The sequence below is a fragment of the Cryptotermes secundus genome, unplaced genomic scaffold (assembly GCF_002891405.2).
Source record: "Cryptotermes secundus unplaced genomic scaffold, Csec_1.0 scaffold123, whole genome shotgun sequence".
Taxonomy (NCBI): domain Eukaryota; kingdom Metazoa; phylum Arthropoda; class Insecta; order Blattodea; family Kalotermitidae; genus Cryptotermes; species Cryptotermes secundus.
This window is the reverse complement of record NW_019736394.1, coordinates 307953-328474: the sequence shown is the minus strand read 5'-3', so window position 1 is coordinate 328474 and position 20522 is coordinate 307953. Positions and strand designations below refer to the sequence as shown.

General features: G+C 40.3%; 1 protein-coding gene across 3 annotated transcripts in view; it reads right to left on the bottom strand.

Moving 5' to 3' along the window:
* Window positions 1–20522, bottom strand: part of LOC111869786 (serine/threonine-protein kinase OSR1) — a 104991-nt gene that overhangs the window by 72807 nt on the left and 11662 nt on the right. The window contains exon 1 of one of the 3 annotated variants that reach the window (XM_033753559.1): window positions 14785–14963. The exons of 1 other annotated variant lie outside the window; for it this stretch is intronic. In XM_033753559.1, coding sequence (XP_033609450.1) covers window positions 14785–14873 — 89 coding nt within the window. In that variant the 5' untranslated portion in view covers window positions 14874–14963. Of the gene's footprint in view, window positions 1–14784; window positions 14964–20522 lie in introns of those variants that run through there. One more of the 3 variants, XM_023861547.2, reaches the window with a different exon arrangement.

The following is a 20522-nucleotide window of genomic DNA, read 5'->3' as shown; positions in this document are numbered from 1 at the left end:
CCGGGATCGTGGGTTCGAATCCCACTCAGGGCATGGATGTTTGTGTGCGTTTTTCTGTGTTTGTCTACAGGTAGAGGCCTTGCGACGAGCTGATCACTCGCCCAAGGAGTCCTACCGAATGTGTAAGATCTAGTAAACCGAAGTGAAACGGAGAATTTCATGGAGGTAGGCCTAGGCCCAAATGAGGGCTGTAGCGCCAATGGGGGAAAAAAAGTATAGTACGACATTTTAAGGTTGGTTATACTGTGTGATGATGGCCAGTAATGGCCGAAATATGTAAAGGCACTTTCTTACATTCTCATATTGAACTTGTTGCATTGGTTGGGCCTTGCTGCTCAGTCGTGTATTAGGAAATGTAACGGCTAAGATGTGTCTTATACGTAAATACTGACCGCACAATTTATATTATGTTTAGGGCCGTACAGTTTTTCTCAAATTGGAAGCTTAATGGTATCAAATTGCGTTAAAGAATCAAAGTGAAATAGATTTTAATTTTTATTTAACGAATGGTCCATCGAAGAACTAAACATATTTGAAAGATTAGAAAGGAGAGCAAGAGAAAACATTTATCAATCACACTGGACCGAGTTGATTAACCTTTCATAACTAAATATATTGTCACTTGATGTGGGTACGCGTGACGAAATGACGGGTTCTAGTTCGCATGATTGGATTTAGTAGCACTTCGGTTACAATTACTCTTAATTGCAATAAATTCACACGTACTATGAATCTCCGTATTCACTAACCGTCTCCTAGCAACGGATCTCAACACAGAAACTAGCACTTCAGATCACTATGAAGTCTTCTTGCTATTTCTTGACCAATCACCCTGGAACCTCAGAACTAAACTAAAACTCTTCTTAAATATTCTTAGTTGCAAGCGGACTCGTGTTATATAGCCTCGCCACGCACAACGTGGAACACACAGATTACACTAGTCACGTGATAGCTAAGCACTGTTGGGCTGTGATGCCATTGCGCCTGCTCGTGCCCGGAGGTGTGTTTACTGAGCCGTTGGATAGAAGCGGATCATATAACCCCGTTGTTCCATTGTTGGGCGAGTGTATTACTTAGAAAAGGCTGTTTCTGTAGCTCAACCGTTTTTGCATGGATCAAATATGAGACAGTATGACGATGTCCCGTTACCAGAATGCACGGCAAACCCGTAGAATAAAAATATCTAATAGATCTTTTCAAAATGTTGCAAATTTCAGATACTTACGAACGACAGTAACAAACGAAAACTTGATTCATAAGGAAGTTAATGGTGGGTTCAGTTCGAGTAATGTTTTGTTGCCATTCAGTTCAGAAGGGTCTTCTTCTCGTCTGCTGTAGACACTTAAAGATTAGAATATAAAAACTAAAAAAAAAAGAAAAGAACTAAACTCCGTGCCGAGTCCTAGAAAATCATGAAGTTTTGCTCCGAGTCTTATATTTTCAAAGATTTATTGTGTTTCGGCAATTGCTAATGCTTTCAGCTTCAATGTGGATGCTATCTTAGATATCCTGAATTTCATGCTACGACCATCTTATATATCTATTGATGCGAATCCTACGAATGGTTTGTCCTCCATTTTTGAGCCGTCCGTGGTGAAACATTTGCTGGTTCTCATTCTTTCTTGGAAAATATTTTTGAATTCCTTGCTGCGATCTTCTGCTCCTTTATTTGTCTTCCCTCATCGAAAGATACCCTGGTCTCATAGAAGAGGCTTCCATATGTGTAGTCGAAGGCCGGGGGACAGTTCCCTGATTGGATTAGATGACCGAGAGGGATTACCTCTTTGTAATATTCGCTGATGAGGGGTTGTTCATTTTCTCCACTCCCTGTGATACAAGTCTTCCATTACGGACTACAGCACCATCTACTAGAGCGATGAGTAGTTACTTCTCTCGCTGCAAGACAACACTGCCATCAACGAGCTCTTCAGGAACTTCACACATAACATTGACAGCGAGGCTCACTCCCCCAGTTGCATTGCAGGTCTACGTAGCTGTANTTATTGTTGATGGTTTTAGATAGATCATTTATGTAGAGAAGAAAAAGTAAGGGACCTAAAATTGATCCTTATGCAATTAAACTCATGGCGACCTCGTTCTCGAAATATTCCGTGATGGGTCACACTGGCAATTAACATTAACGAGTCTAGACTAGCTTAGTGTATGATACGCCTCTTCCTGTTCCATTTCCGATTTTCTGGTTTGTGCATTTTTCGCCATAGATTTTCGAGGAACAAATGAACGTGAGCGGAAGCTGAGCATAATCCCAGCAACAAATGAAAGGTGAAAAATAAATCTTACCACCAAATATCAGTTATACGTATTAGAGAAAAAAGTCTTCTGTGGCGGATGAGGAATAATAGAGCTACAAGACATACTATTTATGCATTATTATGTCTGTTATTATTTGGACGAAACTCTCTGTATGTGAGTACAATTTATCACATTTCTTGTCTTCTTTCAAGGAAGTGGCAATTTTTTATTTATATTTTAATGTACAGGAAGACATAAAAGTACCTGTCCCTTTGCCAAATCCCTAGGTTAAGGTGATGCATGGGTTGAGTAAAAGTAACATCTCTCGCATTCTTAAAATCTGTACTTGATATATATTTGCGCTTTAATTTTGTTCCGTGTAGGTAGAGTTTCCCAGCTTGCAAGAATGCACCGTCTGTCTGAATAAGAATTAAAAAACATTCACGACTAGAGGAGGGCAAGCTCAGTGCAAAGGAGATGGACAATTTGTTTAAATTCGCTAGTGGGGGGTGGAGTCCAACTGGGTTCACTTGGCACGGCGGCCACTGATTGGCCTATTGTACCCTGCCCCGGGTGATTATGATGATGGAGAATTTGGTGGAATGAAGATTGGCAGGGGAAACCGAAATACTCGGAGAAAACCTGCCCCAGCGCTACTTTGTCCCACAAATCCCACTTGACCAGACCCGGGATCGAACCCGGGCCGCAGCGGTGGGAAGCCAGCGACTAACCGCTTGAGCTATGGCGCGGCCAACTAGATGGATAAGTGCAAGTCCACGCGTCGCGTGTGTATGGCACGTCACACATTTAGAAGCCTTTTAATTTATTCGAACTGAGATGGCCCTTATCTGTTTCGTTCTTCTGATATACTTTTATTTCTTGTTCCGCAGAGCAATGACTGATTGCAGAAAGTGCTTATTCATGTCACTATGTTGTACGGATTAATTTTCAATCAGAAATGTTCATGGTTATAGCAACAATTATTTCCTTGATAAGAAAACGGCTTCTGCATTACGGTGCATGTTCCATTCTATGCGGTGATACACAAGGGGGAAAATTTTAACAAAATATAAGTTAAATTTAGTTAGAATATAGAAGGTCAGATAGGACAAGTTTGGCAATGAACCAACAAAGGATTATACATTTCACATAAAACAAAACAAATGAACTCCGTAGTTTTAGTCCGCAAGTGAACTATAACGACCAAGCGCTTCCTGCTTGTCGATGAAGTTAGTGCCAACTTTAGCGGATAGAAGATGTCGCGTAGTCATTGCAAAGAAACCCCACGGCTGTTAATTTCGGTTTTTTTAGACCGGAGCAGCTACTTCCTTGAAATAGCTCCTAAGTTATCCTCACGAGGCTGAATGGACCCCGTTCCAGACCCACTATTTCTCAGAAAATATCTGGTAGCGCCGTGAATCGAACCCGGAACTTTGGATCTGTAGCCAGGAACTCTGACCACTAGACCACAGAGATCTCCGGGAGACTGGTTGAATACAGGAAGTACAGCTAGAAAAAAAAAATCAGAAGGCATTACTAGCCGTAAACATCAAAAGAATAAACTGTCAATCGAAGATATGTCAATTGCTGCAGAATTTTGAATATTGTAACTATTATGAGGGGTGACTATAGACGGGGTTTTGATTGGTGATTTGATTTATTGACCATTTATACGCTCACTTGCAAGTACAAGTAATTACAGCGCCATTGCTAATCTTCACAATTCACAAATCAGCACACCACCCGCTATGCCTTTTCCAGCCTGCTGTGTCTTCACCAGCCGTTACCTGGCAACGGCTTATAACAGTGGAGATTATTCATCTTCAGGCTCTCAGGTCCTATCTTCACAGCCTACGGTTCAGAACTGACTTTATCTGTTGCTGATAATATCTTAGCACCTGTTTCCAACAGTAACTCTCTTGTTGGGTGCATATTAGTTTCCCCGGGAACGTTTTAACCGAGCCGTTGCCCAGAAATTGCTGTTGTTTACACAGTCATCGCCTAGCAACAGTATATACGTCACATTACGTAATTTACCCATAAAAATACGGATTTAGAAACTCAACGATGTGAAGCAGCAGGAAAACCATTTTTTGTAACGTGGAATGCTTGTCATTGCGCTGCATATGCCTTCTTATTAAAAAAAAAGCCGGTGAAATCTGAAGTAGTACTGTTAATTTGTTAAAAGCCTCTCCTCCGCCCCCCTCTCTTTCCTGTTGCTCCCACTTTGGAACATAAAGCATTCCTGTTACGCTTTGTTTCACTTCAGTTTCTTAATCAAAGGACAGTCGATAGGACCCCTTAGACGGGGGATCAGCCCGTCGCAAGGCCGCTGCCTACACAAAAACAGAATAAGAGCAGACAGACACCCATGCTTTGAGTGGGATTCGAACCCACGATCCCAGTGTTCGACAGAGCGAAGACAGTTCATGCCTTAGACCGCGCGGCCACTGTGATTGGCTCTTGAAAGCGTAAGTGTGTAAGAAGGAGAAGGGATTAGGTTTTCTGAAGAATGGAGTAACAGCCCGACAGGGCAACTGCGAGAGTTCGGACAACACAGTAATCAAACTAATTAAAATTAAGAAAATTTATTTGAATCGGAGAGGCATAAGGCAGCAGCAAAGAAACATTGTGAAGCACTGTTAAGGGAGACATGTCTGCAGTAGCCGATGAAACCACCGTCAAAGTCTCTCAGACTCCTTACTACAATGCGAAAAAGAACAGACCGTTTCGTGAGCTCTTGTAGAATTGCAGCATATTAATCTTGTAAATCTTGATTCAGTTCTCCACTCTAGGTACGTCGCAACCAGTTTCATTCATCACGTAGTACTTCAAATGAGGAAGCAGTTAGTATTAAGACTTGTCTCATCAGCCACGAAATTAAGCATATTTACTGAGAAATCAACAAGCTCGAATAACAAGAATAACCTTGTAATTTGCGTAAGAGAAATTTTAGGTGGAGACAGTGCACAGTATATTTGCTTGGATATATTTGAATTAGATTCTCAAGACGCTGAGCACAATGAATGAAAATTAATGAACTGTTTTGAAGTACATGTTTTTTTTTATTGCAAGTGGGGTGGAGCTAAGTCCCTTGTACTGCGGCCACTTCTGGCCTATTGTACCAGCCCCAAATGATAGGTGAGGGTGATTGTGGGGCAGTTGGTGGAATGAAGATTGGCAGGGGAAACCGAAGTACTCGGAGAAAACCTGCCCCAGAGCCACTTTGTCCACCACAAATTCCACTTGAACAGGCCCCGGGATCGAATCCGGGCAGCCGCGGTGGGAAGCCAGCGACTAACCGCTTGAGCTATGGCGCGGCCCAAGTGCATGGCTTATCCGAAGAATATGTTGAAGGAAACTGGGTGGCATTTGCAACCGTTTGGGTTGTTATAATGATCGGTAAACACTGCCGTAGTGAACAGGCCAAATCAGAGGTACCTTTATATGTATGTACATTACATTAGTTTGGTCATGGACCGAAATTTTCGGATTCTGATTCATCGAATAACGTCCGTAAAACTGATCATAAACGCAACCTTGACATTCCCCTTAGACCAATAGTTAGCTGTACTGACTCTCCCTGTTACGCCCTAGGAGAATTCCTCCATAAGATCCCGAGCCTTCTATTTGGCAATACAGAGTCCTTCGTGAAGAACTCAAAACACTTCATAAAATTAATACATCAGATTAACCTTGAAAACGGAGACTCCCTTGTAAGTTTCGGCGATGTCAGTCTATTCAACAACGTACCAGTGGAAGAGGCCACGGATCATAGGAAATGGACTTAATATGGAACATTCTCTCTCAGAACGTTCACTTTTGCAGACTGAAGATGTCAAGCAGTTAATAGACATCTGTTTAACACCTGCGTCCTTCGACCGCCGCTGTGTTCTAGTGGTCAGAGTCCCTGGTTACAGTTTCAGATGTCCGGCTTCGATTCCCAGCGTTACCAGATTTTCTGAAAAGTAGTGGGTCTGGAACGGAGTCCACTCAGCCTCGTGAGGATAATTGAGGAGCTATTTCAAGGAAACAGCGGCTCCGGTCTAGAAAACTGAAATTAACGGCCGTGGGGATTCGTTGCTCTGACCACGCTACACTTTCTATCCGCTAAATTTGGCACTAACTTCGCCGACAAGCGGTGGTCGCTCGGCAAGTATATAGTTCGCGTGCTGACTAAAACCACGGAGTTTGTTTTTGTTTGTCATTCAGTTTGAGGATAAATTCTATGAGCAAAATGAGTTTGTGGAAATGGAAACTCACTACATCTGGTGGTTAGTAACATATTTATGGAATATTCTGAGGAAATAGCATTGGATACAGCAGACTACAAACCCGCTAAGTGACTCAGATAAGTCCATGACATTTTCGTGGTTTGGCCACATGGACCAGCAAGATTGCAGAAATTTCTTCACCGCCCCAACAGCCTCAGAATCTAAGTGGAAATTTATAACACCCTTCTTCTCTTGGACGTCATGGTCATGAAGATGGGCCCTAATTTAGTCACGAAAGTATACAGGAGACCTCAGCATGCAGGACGCTATCTACATTTCAAGTCCAACCACCCCTATCACGTGAAGAGCGGAGTCGGTCATATTTGGGTCAGTAGAGCTAAGGCCATATGTCAGAATCGGAAGTAATGTTTCAACAGAAGAACTAAGAAAATAAAAAATGATTTGATGCTTAATGAATACACATAAGAATTAGTTAATTCCATAATGAATTCAGAGAGAAGCAACCGCCCTTCTTCAGATGACGTACATTGTGGCACGGTTAAGGATATTTCTGAAAAAAATTTAGACTAATTTGGAACCGCTTCAATATTAGTACCATTGTCAAAACTAAACATATACTCCGTGAACACTGATGAAAACTGGGCCAGGTAGGTATTCCCAACAGACGAAGCAGTGTTTGCACAATATCCCGTGAGAATGTGCAGGTACTGCAACGGTGAAACAAGTAGATCTTTAGAAATATGCACCAGGGAGCATAAACATAATCTGAGACAAGGACTGTTCGAAAAATAAAAAATAGCCCAACATGCATATGAAGATGACCATAAAATATGTTGGAAATAAGCTAAGGTCTCTCAGATTGAATAGAGCACAACGTATATGAAATAAAAGATTCCGCCCTTAATGGCTCTGCAGCACATCCGATCAGACAACCCAGCTTGGACATCTCTCCCATCTGAACTCACATCGTTGAAGCAGAAGTCGGAAAACTACAACTCAGTCCAGTTTAGATTACCTGGGATATCTGTCTGTATATCTGTATTATTATCTCTGATTTTATAAGTTGATGGAGAAAATCTTATCATTGATTTCATATATTTTCTTCTTTCAGAATTTGTCTCTTTAGTGTTTGCATCTGTTTCGATAGAACTCTGATTATATTAGCTCTAGCCTTTACATTACGCATGGACATATGTGCAAGACCTAAGGTACTTGGAGTTTTGTAATGTTTGCCTTGACTCTCGCTGATGGTTTGTGTTGCTTTCAGTTTTATATCCTACATTGTATTAATTTTGGTGTCCGGAAGTAAGGACAAGCTCCATCGATTGGCCCCAACTGAATGGGATTTTACCTGAAGACGGATATAGATCCAGTCTCCAAAACCTTGTTTTTAAATAAAAAGTACGATGGATACTGTCAAAAATTTAATAATTATATACTATAAAAAATTACTCTTCCAGAAAGTTTTTATTTCTATTTTAGAGAATATAGACTTAGAGATATTTGAATAAAGGGTCCTCGTGGTTTTAAATTTCTTAAATTCATGGCCGAATTAAACTTGACACCTGAAAAAGAAAATGAACTGCTACAGCTTAGCTTATTATCCACTCTGAAGAATGACAAGAAATCATCAGTGTAGACATAAGCCATAAAGTTTATTGCCCTTTTTTGTTAAAGTTAAGAATCAATTTTCGTCCCTAAGTGAGAACAGCGTCTTGTTACTGCTGCTGTTCACAAGAACTCGTATGCGTAAACCTGAATTTGTGGCGTTGGAACAAACAAAGAAAGCATCATGCTTAACAGCGAACCTGATACACGTGGAGCAGTGTCAACTTGTTTCCTAACGGTGCCCAAAATATTCATGTTTGTGCTTAGAATTGCATTCATATTTTTTAAATTCTATCGCACGACCCCCCCCAAAGAAAGTAAGTGAAATATTTTGTTTGTTTGTTTTCTTTGTCCCTTTTGCATTTTTATTTTCTTCCCTTCTTTCTTTCTTTCTTTCTTCCTTATTGCGTTCCCTCACATTTTATTTGTCCGTCCTCTTTTTAAATAAAAAACCGGACGATGGATAATGTTTAAAAATTCAATAATTTTATCAATATACCATCGTCACAAAATGTTGTATCTTATTTGTAAAAAGTTCAGGCGTTTTGGCACAGTGTAATTAATTCGCGATAATACGGCTGCTTCCTTGTTTAGAGCAATGTCGTGGTACTCTCCTCGGAAGCTGCAAATATACTCCGTGGTCTCTTAGTCCGCACGCGAACTATACAGACCGAGCGACTACCGCTTATCGGCGAAGGTAGTGCCAACTTTTGCGGATAGAGGGTGTAGCGTGGTCAGCTCAACGAATCCCCACGGCCGTTAATTTCGGTTTTGCATACCGGAGCGGCTATTTCCTTGTAATAGCTTCTCAGTTACCCTCACGAGTCTGAGTGGATCCCGTTCCAGACTCACCACTTCTCAGAAAATGTGGTAGCGCCGGGAATCGAACTCAGGACCTCTGAATCTGTAGCCAGGAACTCTGATCACTAGTCCACAGAGGCGGTCGCTGCAGCTATTCTCAGTGATATCAGTCCACAAGTGAACTATACCGACCGAGAGACCGCCGCTTATCGGCGAAGTTAGTGCCAACTTCAGCGGATAGACGTGTCGCGCGGTCAGCTCAATGAATCCCGACGGCCGCTAATTTCGATTTTCTAGACCGGAGCAGCTATTTCCTTGAAATAGCTCCTCAATTATTCTCACGAGTCTGAGTGGATCCCACTACTTCTCAGAAAAAAATCTTATACCGCCGGGAATCGAAACCGGACCTTTGGATCTGTAGCCAGGAACTCTGACCACTAGACACAGAGTCAACCTTCTGCAGGTATACACCAAAATGAATTAAGTTATCCGGAATACAACACGAGTCTAGTTCCGAAGTTAAACGCGTCTTCTCTTCCAATATCGATGGACGTGTTTAATTAACCATCCTAAAACTGAGCGTACTGGTTGATTTACGTTTGTCACCACAGTATTACACTCCCAGTACTCAGCAGCGAAACGCGTATCACGTGCCGAAGTACAGATGGTTCATCATTTACCGCCAATTAGTCGACTGGTGTGCTATGTGGTAGCCATTCAATATGCTCCAGTTCACAAAGCATCAATTGGCAAACACTTAAGCCCGCACATTACGCAGGTAGTGCTATTGATACCTCGGTCGTCATGCTTAAAAGGTTGAAGATAAGTAACAAATGAAAGCCTGACGTTTTAAAAGGAATTCATAAAGCAGACATTCGTTGAAATGCTTCTATATGACGACACTGGCAAGTATAAATTAACCTCATTAACGCATCCTATGACTGCGACTTTCAGAAATTATCGTCTCAATGTTAAGTTACACAGCCGTTAAAATTATTTTCTTGTAATAGAGGATCACACTATACGACAACACTGCCATCTTTATTCGTTCACAGGGAATTAGACTGATTAACTAGTAACGGCTGTACCAAGTTCTTAGGAATAAATAAACGGATAATCACTGCATACGAGAGATTAGTTGCTCTCAGAGCACTGATTATGAAGAGCACTATCTTCTGGGATTTGGTGCCTTATAGTCTGGGAGAAGTTCACCGAAGGGGCAGAATAATGAGCCAATCCTTCTGCTTGGGATCATCTTGAGATACATAAACTTATTGGTTCTCCTTGTGATAAGGAACAAGAAGTTCTCGCAATAACTAATCGCATACTTTCTTTCACTACATATTAATTGATATGACACGGACAGGCTAGAAAACACCACGTCCAACAGTTGTCTTACAGTTGCGTGTTCATTCATAGCTGCGGGAAAGGGTTTACTGAACCGTTGCCTACCAGAGGCCGTCTCTTATGACCTCCTGACTGCTAAATTGCTGCTGGCCTTCGCCACCAAATTGATACTGGACTGGACTAAATTGCCGCTACAGAGTATATGGTGATCAAGGGAGTAAAAGAATCTCCATTGTTAGAGGCCGCTACCAGACAACGAGTGCATTGCTGTCAAGTTTGAGTATAGAGAAGCTGTTACTAAGCAACATTGCAGCTATTGAAGAATGTGAGATTTGGTCCTGTCATTGGAGCAAGAGATAAACACTAGTAAGATGGGCATGATCTGCTTTACAAAGCCTGGAATGACAGAGGACTTATACGTGTATAGAGTGCAAAAGGAATAATTTTCAATAACATGCTCTGCTCGATACGTACCAATACACTTAACAAAGGCCAAGCATATTCATAAGAGACAACCCCATCCCTTCGTCAGAGAAGATGATACACTAACACTACGACCATAAGAGTTCAGTTGCGAAATGGTCGTGAGCCTCAAGGGGCTTGGAGCCAAGACTAAATGACTGGCTGTAAACCTCCAGTAACTTTGCATCTGAGGCCGCGCCATAGCTGAAGTGGTTAGTCGCTGGCTTCCCACAGCGGCAGCCCAGGTTCGATCCCGGGTCTGGTGAAGTGGGATTTGTGGTGGACAAAGTGGCGCTGGAGCAGGTTTCCTCCGAATACTTCGGTTTCCCCTGCCAATCTTCATTCCACCAATTGCTTCACAATCACCCTCACCTATCATCTGGGGCTGGTACAATAGGCCAGAAGTGGCCGCAGTACAAGGGACTTAGTCCCACTCCACTAGCAATAAAAAGAAACTTTGAATCTGAATCTGTCTCTCAGAGTCAGCCTGGGCACTGACCGCACATACGGTCTTGAAACAAACATAAACGAGGCCAAAACCAAGAACTACTGTGCTGGCGAAGTCCAGTAGCAATTTACTGGACCGAACTTGATTCAGGCTCGTTAGCAGTCAGTCATAGCGCGCAGGAATTTGAGATTAGGGCGAACTAAATACACAGCCGTTGCCTACTAATGACTATAGATCATCGAGTAACATGAAATACACATTGCTATAACTAAATATTTGAAAAAAAGTTTGACTGCAATGGCTTAATGCATTAGCAATTAAGTATGCCTGTTTTTCAGTCAGGAGAAAATTGCTTTACAATATCTCACTTAATATCTTTATACCCCTGAATCTACTTAAGTTCAATGCAACGTGTTATGAATCCTGTGGTAAAATCCATACAGGTTAACACTTGTTCCAAGATTTTCCATTCAGAACGGTCTGAAACAAAATTCTTTATCGCCATTAATTTCAGCTTTGCTTTAGAATATTCCATTAAATGGGCAAGACCAGAACGAATTAAAATTGAATGGGACACTTTTGCTTGTGGTCTGCCCTGACGATGTCAATTTATTCTGCGAGAAACATAAATACAATAAATGTATACAGTATATGGTTCATTACATGTGAGGAGGCTGACCTAGAAATGAAGGCAGAGAAAATCAAGTTCAACACATGACTTTGTGGAAGATAAATCAAGTAAAATAACTTAACATGTACCTTTTAATTATAAGAAATAACATATGATATTTGTTATGACGATTCTTGACAAAAATTGTATATTTAAAAATGTTTGGTGGCAAACTTGAAGACTGCCCAGATGTCGATGTGAAAATAATAGAAAGAGGAAGCTTAGAAATGGGAAAGTTGTTGTGGAATTGCTTCTTCTGGCTCAGAACATAGGCACATTGAGGCACGTATGGAAATTGTAATGGATGTCCATGTTGCATAAAAAATACAGACTACCTTGACCAGCTGATCCAATATTAGCTTCTGCTGCAAGGCACTATTCAGCTACTTTGTTATTAGGACTTTCGTAGTTCTATCTGTTCCCCCAAAATTCAGGTAAGATCCTGAAAATTAATCTCCTGTCTTAAGTGCATGTCCGTTTTTGTGTGTGCGTGCGTGAGCGCGCGCGCGCGCACATGTTTTGAAAATAATGTTTGGTGCCAGTCTCGGTGCCAGTCAAATTTGTTACGTTGCAAAAATTAATATTTTTTAGATTAAATGAAACCTTTGCTCTCTTGATAACCACTTGGCACTCTAATAAGCAATTATGTTGCGTCACTAATAACAATTTGTATAATGAATAATATTAAACTTAATAATTCACAAGTAGCCTTCCAATCTTTCTTTTTCATTCGCGTTAACGCACATAAACTGTGTTCTAGAATTTGAAAGACATAATTAGATCAATAAAATTAGGCGTAGTAAGCGCGATCGAACAAATACATTTTTGTGAATGAAAATATCGCGTTCTATGGACCTTGCTTGACATTTGATAGAATACGTAACCATTACAGAAATTTACTGACGGAAACAAAAACAAACTCCGTGGCTTGAGTCTGCAAGCGGACTATACCGACCGAACGACCGCCACTTGTCGGCGAAATTAGTGCCAACTTTAATNCCGACCGAGCGACCGCCACTTGACGGCGAAGTTAGTGCCAACTTTAATGGATAGAGGGTGTCGCGTGATCAGCGTAACGAATCCCCACGGCCGTTGATTTCGGTTTTCTATTTCCCTGAAATAGCTCCTCAATTACCCTCACGAGGCTGCGTGAACCGCGTTCCAGACCCACTACATCTTAGAAAATCTGGTAAAGTAGGGAAACGAACCAGGACCTCTGGATCTCTAGCCAGAAACTCTGATCATTAGACCACAAAGGCGGTCGATTAACTGAGAATAACCTTTAGTACTTACCAGAAACTAAGGCATGTACTGTCTTCGCTTGCTTGGAAACCAGGATCGTGGGTTCGAATCCCACTCAGGGCATGAATGTTTAGTCTGTGTGTGTGCGTTTTTCTGTGTTTGTGTACAGGTAGAGGCCTTGCGACGAGCTGATCACCCGTCCAAGGATTTCTACTGAATGTGTAAGATCTAGATAAACGAAAGTGAACGGAGAAGTTCATGGAGGTAGGCCTAGGCCCACTGGGGCTGTAATGCCAAGGGAGGAGGAAAATACCAGAAAATCTTNCTTATTCTATTTGCATATGTTATTTACAACAAAAAAAAAACAGTTTTCGCTCTTCTGAGGTTCGGTTTCTTGCGAGAGGTGTGTAGAAAGCGCAGGATCAAAATATAACATAATATGAATTATACAGTACTAGATATTCCATTTTGTTTGCAGTGATATGAAGGCGTTTAACAATAATTCTGGAGAGCAGTGAAGTGATATAATTACCAGTTTATTCTGGCAACTTGAAAATACCGTCACTGAGGAACATTAGAATGTTCCCGCGTAGCCATATTCAAGAAAACAGTGAGGAGCGTGAGGTTTCCTGACGAAAGAATATGGCGTCTTGTGCAAATTTAGACGTTAGTTTATATGCTGTATGACAGAGCGAGAGAGAGAGAGGCCTGAATCATTTGTTTCTAACCAAACACATTTTAATAAAACAACAACAACAACAGCAACAAATAACAGAACTTGGCTGGGTGCAATACCGTAGTGTTGTTACATCATCTTAAAATAGCTTCGGCATCTTCTATGATTTTCACTACACAAACGTAATAAAATCTGGTATATTCGATATTACCACATATTTCTTATTATCTGTCTGCTCTCTGTTTAAGTCTAATACTATGAAAGCAACACCTTCCTAATTTTATGTAGCACGTGGGAAATATTTACTTCCCTTTTATACTTTTCTCTCTGTCTCACCGTTTAAAGGATCACATTTTTGGCAACAAATGGGGAATATCACAAGTTCTAGAGCTGACCCTTGCTGTTTACCACTTTCGTTCATTATGCTTAGTGACTGACTTGAGAGGCACGAAGCCCGACACTCCAATTTCCATTTCCCTTACACTCCTATAACACATTTCTTCGAACGACAATTTTTTCCAGAAATATATTCTTGTTCTTTACAATTCTGCTTCAGCGAAACGACAGTTCAGGGTACAATTCTGAGCCAACAAATCTGTACCAAACATTTTGTATTCCCCTGTTGTTGCAATGCGTGAGTAGATTTCAAGTACTGAAACAAATGCAGTGGACTTGTCCCAACGTACAAACTTTAAAGGAGTCTACTACAACCGCAATGGAACTCTTTCTTTAGAATGTGCTCAGACTGATCTCTCATAAAGGATGTCGTTCCTCTGTCCCTTTCCTTTACCATGAGGCATTCTTCTTTAAATTGTTGGAGCATACGTCATTCAGTGTAGGTATTTCACAACCTTATGGGCCTCCACGGCTTGTTACAAGGATACCTTTTCTTTTTACTTTTTACACGTATCTTTCCGAACTGAGTGGGAATCCAGCATTTGTCAGTGCCCCGAGCTTCATAACACCTCTCTCCGGCCCTGCATCTGTATAATACATGTTACAGTTTTTTCTAGAAGGCAAAGAATAGTTGAAAAATTCTTACCACAGAGCAGCAACTTTTGGTTTCAGAACTTCAGGCACTGCAAAAGATTTTGACGTTTTTACATTGTATTCTTTACGAAGACGAGGCATATTCCAGACGGCTTCACACACACTAGCACACTACTCTTGGCACTACACAACTGAATTAGAATCCACTTAGTTGACCAGGCTCTTCCCACAGCAGTTAATTGCTACTGTCCGTCACGTCACAACGCCAGGGTTATCGCCTGAATATCCTTACATGTGCGTCTGCGGTCTAGAGACACCGCGCGTTCTCCATGTCTGCAGCAACGAGGCGACAGAGCTTATGAAATGGTTCCAATCCAGCATCTTGCCCTGGCACGCTGTCGGCACGTCTTTCATCTTTATTCGTCATCATACTGTCTTCATTGTTCATAATTTGCTCTCCCAGTTTTATGCATCCTTTCAATGTTTTTCATTATTTATGTTTGCCTAGATATTTATAAATTACGTAATCCTACTGCCATTTTGCACGAAGTTCTTGCGGCATAGGACTTAATTTTATTTTATTTAATTTACGAGGATTAATGTAAATAATGCCGGTCACGGTAGCCGAGCGGTCTAAGGCGTGCACTGTCTTAGCTCGCTCGGAAGTCGGGATCGTCGGTTCGAATCTCACTCAGGGCATGGATGTTTGTGTGCGTTTTTCTGTGTTTGTCTACAGGCAGAGGCCTTGCGACGAGCTGATCACTCGCCCAAGGAGTCCTACCGCATGTGTAAGATCTAGTAAACCGAAGTGAAACGGAGAGTTTCATGGAGGTAGGCCTAGGCCCAAATTGGGGCTGTAGCGCCACAGAAAAAAAAATGTAAATAATACTTCTTTTCGTAATCTCTTGTATTGCAATTTTCTTTATTGTTTTCTAGTTGGCATTTAAACTTAATATTTGCCTGCATCTCTAAGATGAATTTTCTTAGTATAGTTTATTGTTTCTTCTACATGTATTTGCTAATTTCTTACTATTTTCTAATCAAAAGGTTAATCAACTCCGTCCAGTGTGACTGATAAAATGTTTTTTTCTTTCTCTCATTTTTAATCTTTCATCCTTGACATATTTCAGTCTTAGAGATTATCTTCAAGAGGATATATCAATACAGGCAGAAACTACTATTACAATGTGATTGGTCAATATCAATACATGCATACAGTATCATCACAATGCCATGAATATAAAATCTGGCCCTTTAACAATTAGAGCGACGTGCATGAATACATTAAAATATTTATAATTTATTACAATTAGTCTGTTTGCAAGAGTAATTTAAAAAGAATTCGTTAAAATTTAGATCCGTTTTGGTTCATGACCTTTATACTGCCTCCCTTTAAAGGAAGTTGAGTGTCTGCCGCGTCGTGGTTCCGTTGTTTGGTGAATAGGACTACTTCGTGTCGTCCTGTTGTTCGGGCCGCGCTGTGTTGCTGTTGTTGTAATATTGCTAGTGTGACGGACCAGGACGAACCAAATCAAATTTCTAATCACTTCTTGCATAATGAATCCTCCCGCCATATAATTTCCTGTTCCAGTAGTGTTCAATAAATATATGTAGCATCTTTCTCTCCTTACCGTAGAGGTCAGCCAACTTTCTCCGTTCCTCTGCCTCCTGGAAACATTCCGAATCCCACTCTCCATCGTATCGCGGTCTTCTCTCGGTCCTTCTGCAACAGCTCGCATGTTCAATCCTACCCCGTACATTTCTCAAATAATTATGAAACAACGAAGATATCTCTTCAATACCACCGAGAAAAGTCGAGTGGATTAGCTAAGCGGTGACAATGTGGCTACCCTGATCGAAGTCCTTCATGGATTTACTCAGCTCCCGCAGGCAAATGCCAGGATAATATCTCCATAAGGCTATTGCCGCTTCTTTCAAAATATTTTGCAAATTGCTTTTTATCAACAAAAATTCGACGCTGCAAAGTCTAGATACTTAGAGCACCATAAAACAATCTATAAGATTCCATAGAGAAAAAGTTTTACCTGTCCGTATCATCACATTTTTCTTTCACATCATGATATATACGGTTATAATATTCCTCTTATCTCTGCCAAACAAATGCAAGACAAAATCTTTCCATTTCTTCTTTCATTCTCTTCATGTTATTTCTGTCCCAGTCACAACATTGACGGACAATGTCCTGGTCTTACGATCAATAAGTTTATTTTGTTATTGGCCTGAAGTCAGTTACAATGTTTTCATATGACTTGGGCACTTTTCGTATTCTTATCAATGCTAAACAATTTTTTTAGCCTACTTGTGACTGGAAGTTCAGGACCTCTTTATTTGAAGCGGACGCTATCAACTGGATGTCGATAGCGTCGTGCTCGTTTCTACAAAATTATAAATATGAGAGATTTGGGAAGGATATAACAAGTTTAACATAATTTGGCATGGCGATAATCTAGCCTGAGAGAAGCAGGAGTGGCAAGAGGGTCAACCTCGTGACAATCTTCTTCCTCTTAGAGGTCAGCACTGTAACTCCACATACTGAGTGCTCTCCAAAACCTGAGAAGTTTCCTTCAGCAAGTTAGGGTCTGTGACACCAAATTCAGAACTTATAAATGTTCCAGAGACAGCGTATTATCACTGATCCCTTTCGGGCGATAAGAATGGAAAAGTTCAAATTTATTTATTTTAAATTGTGTATAGTGGAAATAGATTTAGATTAGGGCAACGTTTCATGACCCCGTCACTTTTTATCTGTAAGGCTAAATAATTGCGCTCGCCTGCAACATTTACTACAAAACTTTTGTTCGCTTTCTGTCGCTGGAACCCACAGTCACGGTCAGTGATACAGTATTTGAGGTTCTCAGAGCAGCGGTCATGAAAAATTGTATCTTTTGGGATAAAATGCAACGTAGTCCGTTAAAAATTAACCGACATTTAGGAGGTATATATGGCCTTTATGTCCAGGGTCGAAGAATAAACCAAGCAGGAACCAGAGCTGATTTCCTTCTTGGCTTATTCTTCCACGGCAGAAATTGATGCGAAATGTTTCTCCGAAATGTCGCTTGAGTTTCAACGGGCTACGAGCCTTTATAACCCAGAAATAGAACAATTGTGTGAATGACATTTGCGATACCATGTTAAAGTAATGCATAAGCGATAGGCTACCCACTCCAGCGACCACTACTAGTTGCTCAGCCAACTAACAAAGCTGTTTTCGGAGGAGAGAGAGGCAGTCTTTACAATATGCTGAACATTCTGCAATATTTGCACGTGTTCAACAGTTTCTTTTGTTGAACTTGGTATTCTCACAGCAATTGCTAAGAATATCATCTTCTGTGTTGAAAGACCCTGAGTTTCTTAGAGAGTCCGACGTTTCGGAGAAACCTATGGCTCCATCTTCATGCTTGAAGAGTATACAAAGCAATAAATCAGCAGAAACAGACGAACAGACAGACAAACAAAACCTCCACATAAGGCATCCCTTCTCGGTTTTCTCATATAAGTAGTATAAATGAGAACGTAAATAACGAATTGCGATCGTGAAAAAAATCTATAGATATTGACGAATTTATACGTGTTAAGTCCCCTCCCCTTCTGAAAAAAAAAAGTTGCTTCTATAAGCCACCCGCCTTTCTTGTCTGTATGTTTCTCTGTGTGCATGTACTCGCATGTATGTGAGAGTCACTGGAACCCGAGCCGTTGGATGAATTATTCGTATTCAAGAATGCGTGAGTAGCGCGTCGGCCTTCGTAGGACATGAATATTTAGATACAAAAATAGAGGCCCTTTTTATAGACCATAAAACAAAATCGTGAACGACTTTAACGAGATTATTTCAATTTCAGCAGTTTATGGAGACCACGTCCATAATTAAAACTGCATAGATAATATCTCCAGAAAATAAGGGTGCTCACACAAAGGGCTCAATAATAAAATATCTATTTTGTCGATATCTGCTCCACATTTTGGGCGGATTTCATTGCTGTTCTGTATCCAATAACGAGCTAAGGCCTATCGAGCAACAGTAGCCTCTGTTACAGAGGTAACATAGTCAAAGTCAGTGGAATACGAGAAGCTATGGTCCGCTGTCTTATGTGTCCAATATTTCCGGAATCCCGGTGCTTGGACGTCCGCCATCTCGGTGTGTTATTCTTCTCCTTCGATGTCTTAATTTTTGTAAAGGAATCCTGAAATGTACAATATCTATTGGACCGTTCTTTGTGACGAAGAAACTGCGAGCGCTACGCCATTGTAACCGAGATATAGTAAGAACTAATATTTCCTGAGAAGATCGATAAATACTGGGGCTCAAAATTTCTGCTATTCACCAGTTTACTTACTTACTTACTTACTTACTCATGGAACTGAGCCCTCCTGGAGGAGCTGCCAATTCTGCAGCTACTCAAGAATTTTCCATCATTTTAACAAACCCGAAGGTTCATTACCGTGTTCACAAGAGCAGCACTAGAAGAAATAATTTATAGTTCCTACTAATGAGTAATAATTTTGTTTACTGTACAACCTCTTTATTACAACTGTCACAACACAACAAATATCAAGAACAGTGCCTAGTTTCGGCTTTCAATAGCCATCATCAGGCAAATACACGGTTAACACATATACACCACTGAACTGCAGTACTAGTAAAATTGGATACAATACTATTAATTATATGAAACACTTGACGTGAAAATACAATAAATCAGATTATATAAAACAGAAGTTATAGTATAAAACAAGAATAAAATTCTTAAATTGATGTTTTATATCATCGAATCAGTCGTTGGTTTTATAATTTTGTTTCATTCTCACGGACAAATTGGAATATTCTATGTTTTGTATATATGAAATTGTATAGGAGGCTCGTGATGTAGATGTAGTAAATTAATGTTAATTGTTTAGTCGGTGCCTCATCTTACAAAAATTATATAGGAGGCTCGTGATGTAGATGTAGTAAATTAATGTTAATTGTTTAGTCGGTGCCTCATCTTACAAAGTAAGTACTTCTGTTTTATATGATCTGATTTATTGTATTTTTACATCAAGTGTTTATATAATTAATAGTATTGTATCCAATTTTACCAGTACTGCAGTTCAGTGGTGTATATATGTTAACCGTGTATTTGCCGGATGATGGCTATTAATAGCCGAAACATGTAGCAGAGCCGAACCTAGGCACTGACCCTGGTATTTGTTGTGTTGTGACGGTTGTAATAAAGAGGTTGTATATTGTAACACAACAGGATGAATGATATGAAAATTTGTTTACTGTGTTTGGGGACTTCTAGTTGTTATTAATATGAACTCGCATTAACGGATTTTGGATCTGTACTTCAGCACATATAAAGCACAAAACTCATAATTCCAAACTTGCAGGTGAGAACAATAATGTGTGGGCATGACTTATAATATCGATGTTTTTTCAAACGTTTTCAGTCTAGAGATATGTACCTGGATCTATACAGGGTGATTCACAAAGTTTTACCCCCACTTAGGGAGGGCATTCCTGAGGTAATTTGGAACAAAAAATATTAACATCCTAATGGTATCCAACTCATAATTAAAGAGATACAGTAATTTGAAAACTGACAAAAAATCTTTTTTCTTTGAATTTCACTCAAAACAAATTATAAATACAATACAATCACTTTTTAAATCGTTAATGTTTTAGGAAAGAAGCATTCTAAAACCATTTTTTTTTAATTTCTTAATTTTGCATTGTGCAACATTTTTCGTCGATTTTGTGTTATAAAATTACATTATTCTCAGCGTCCC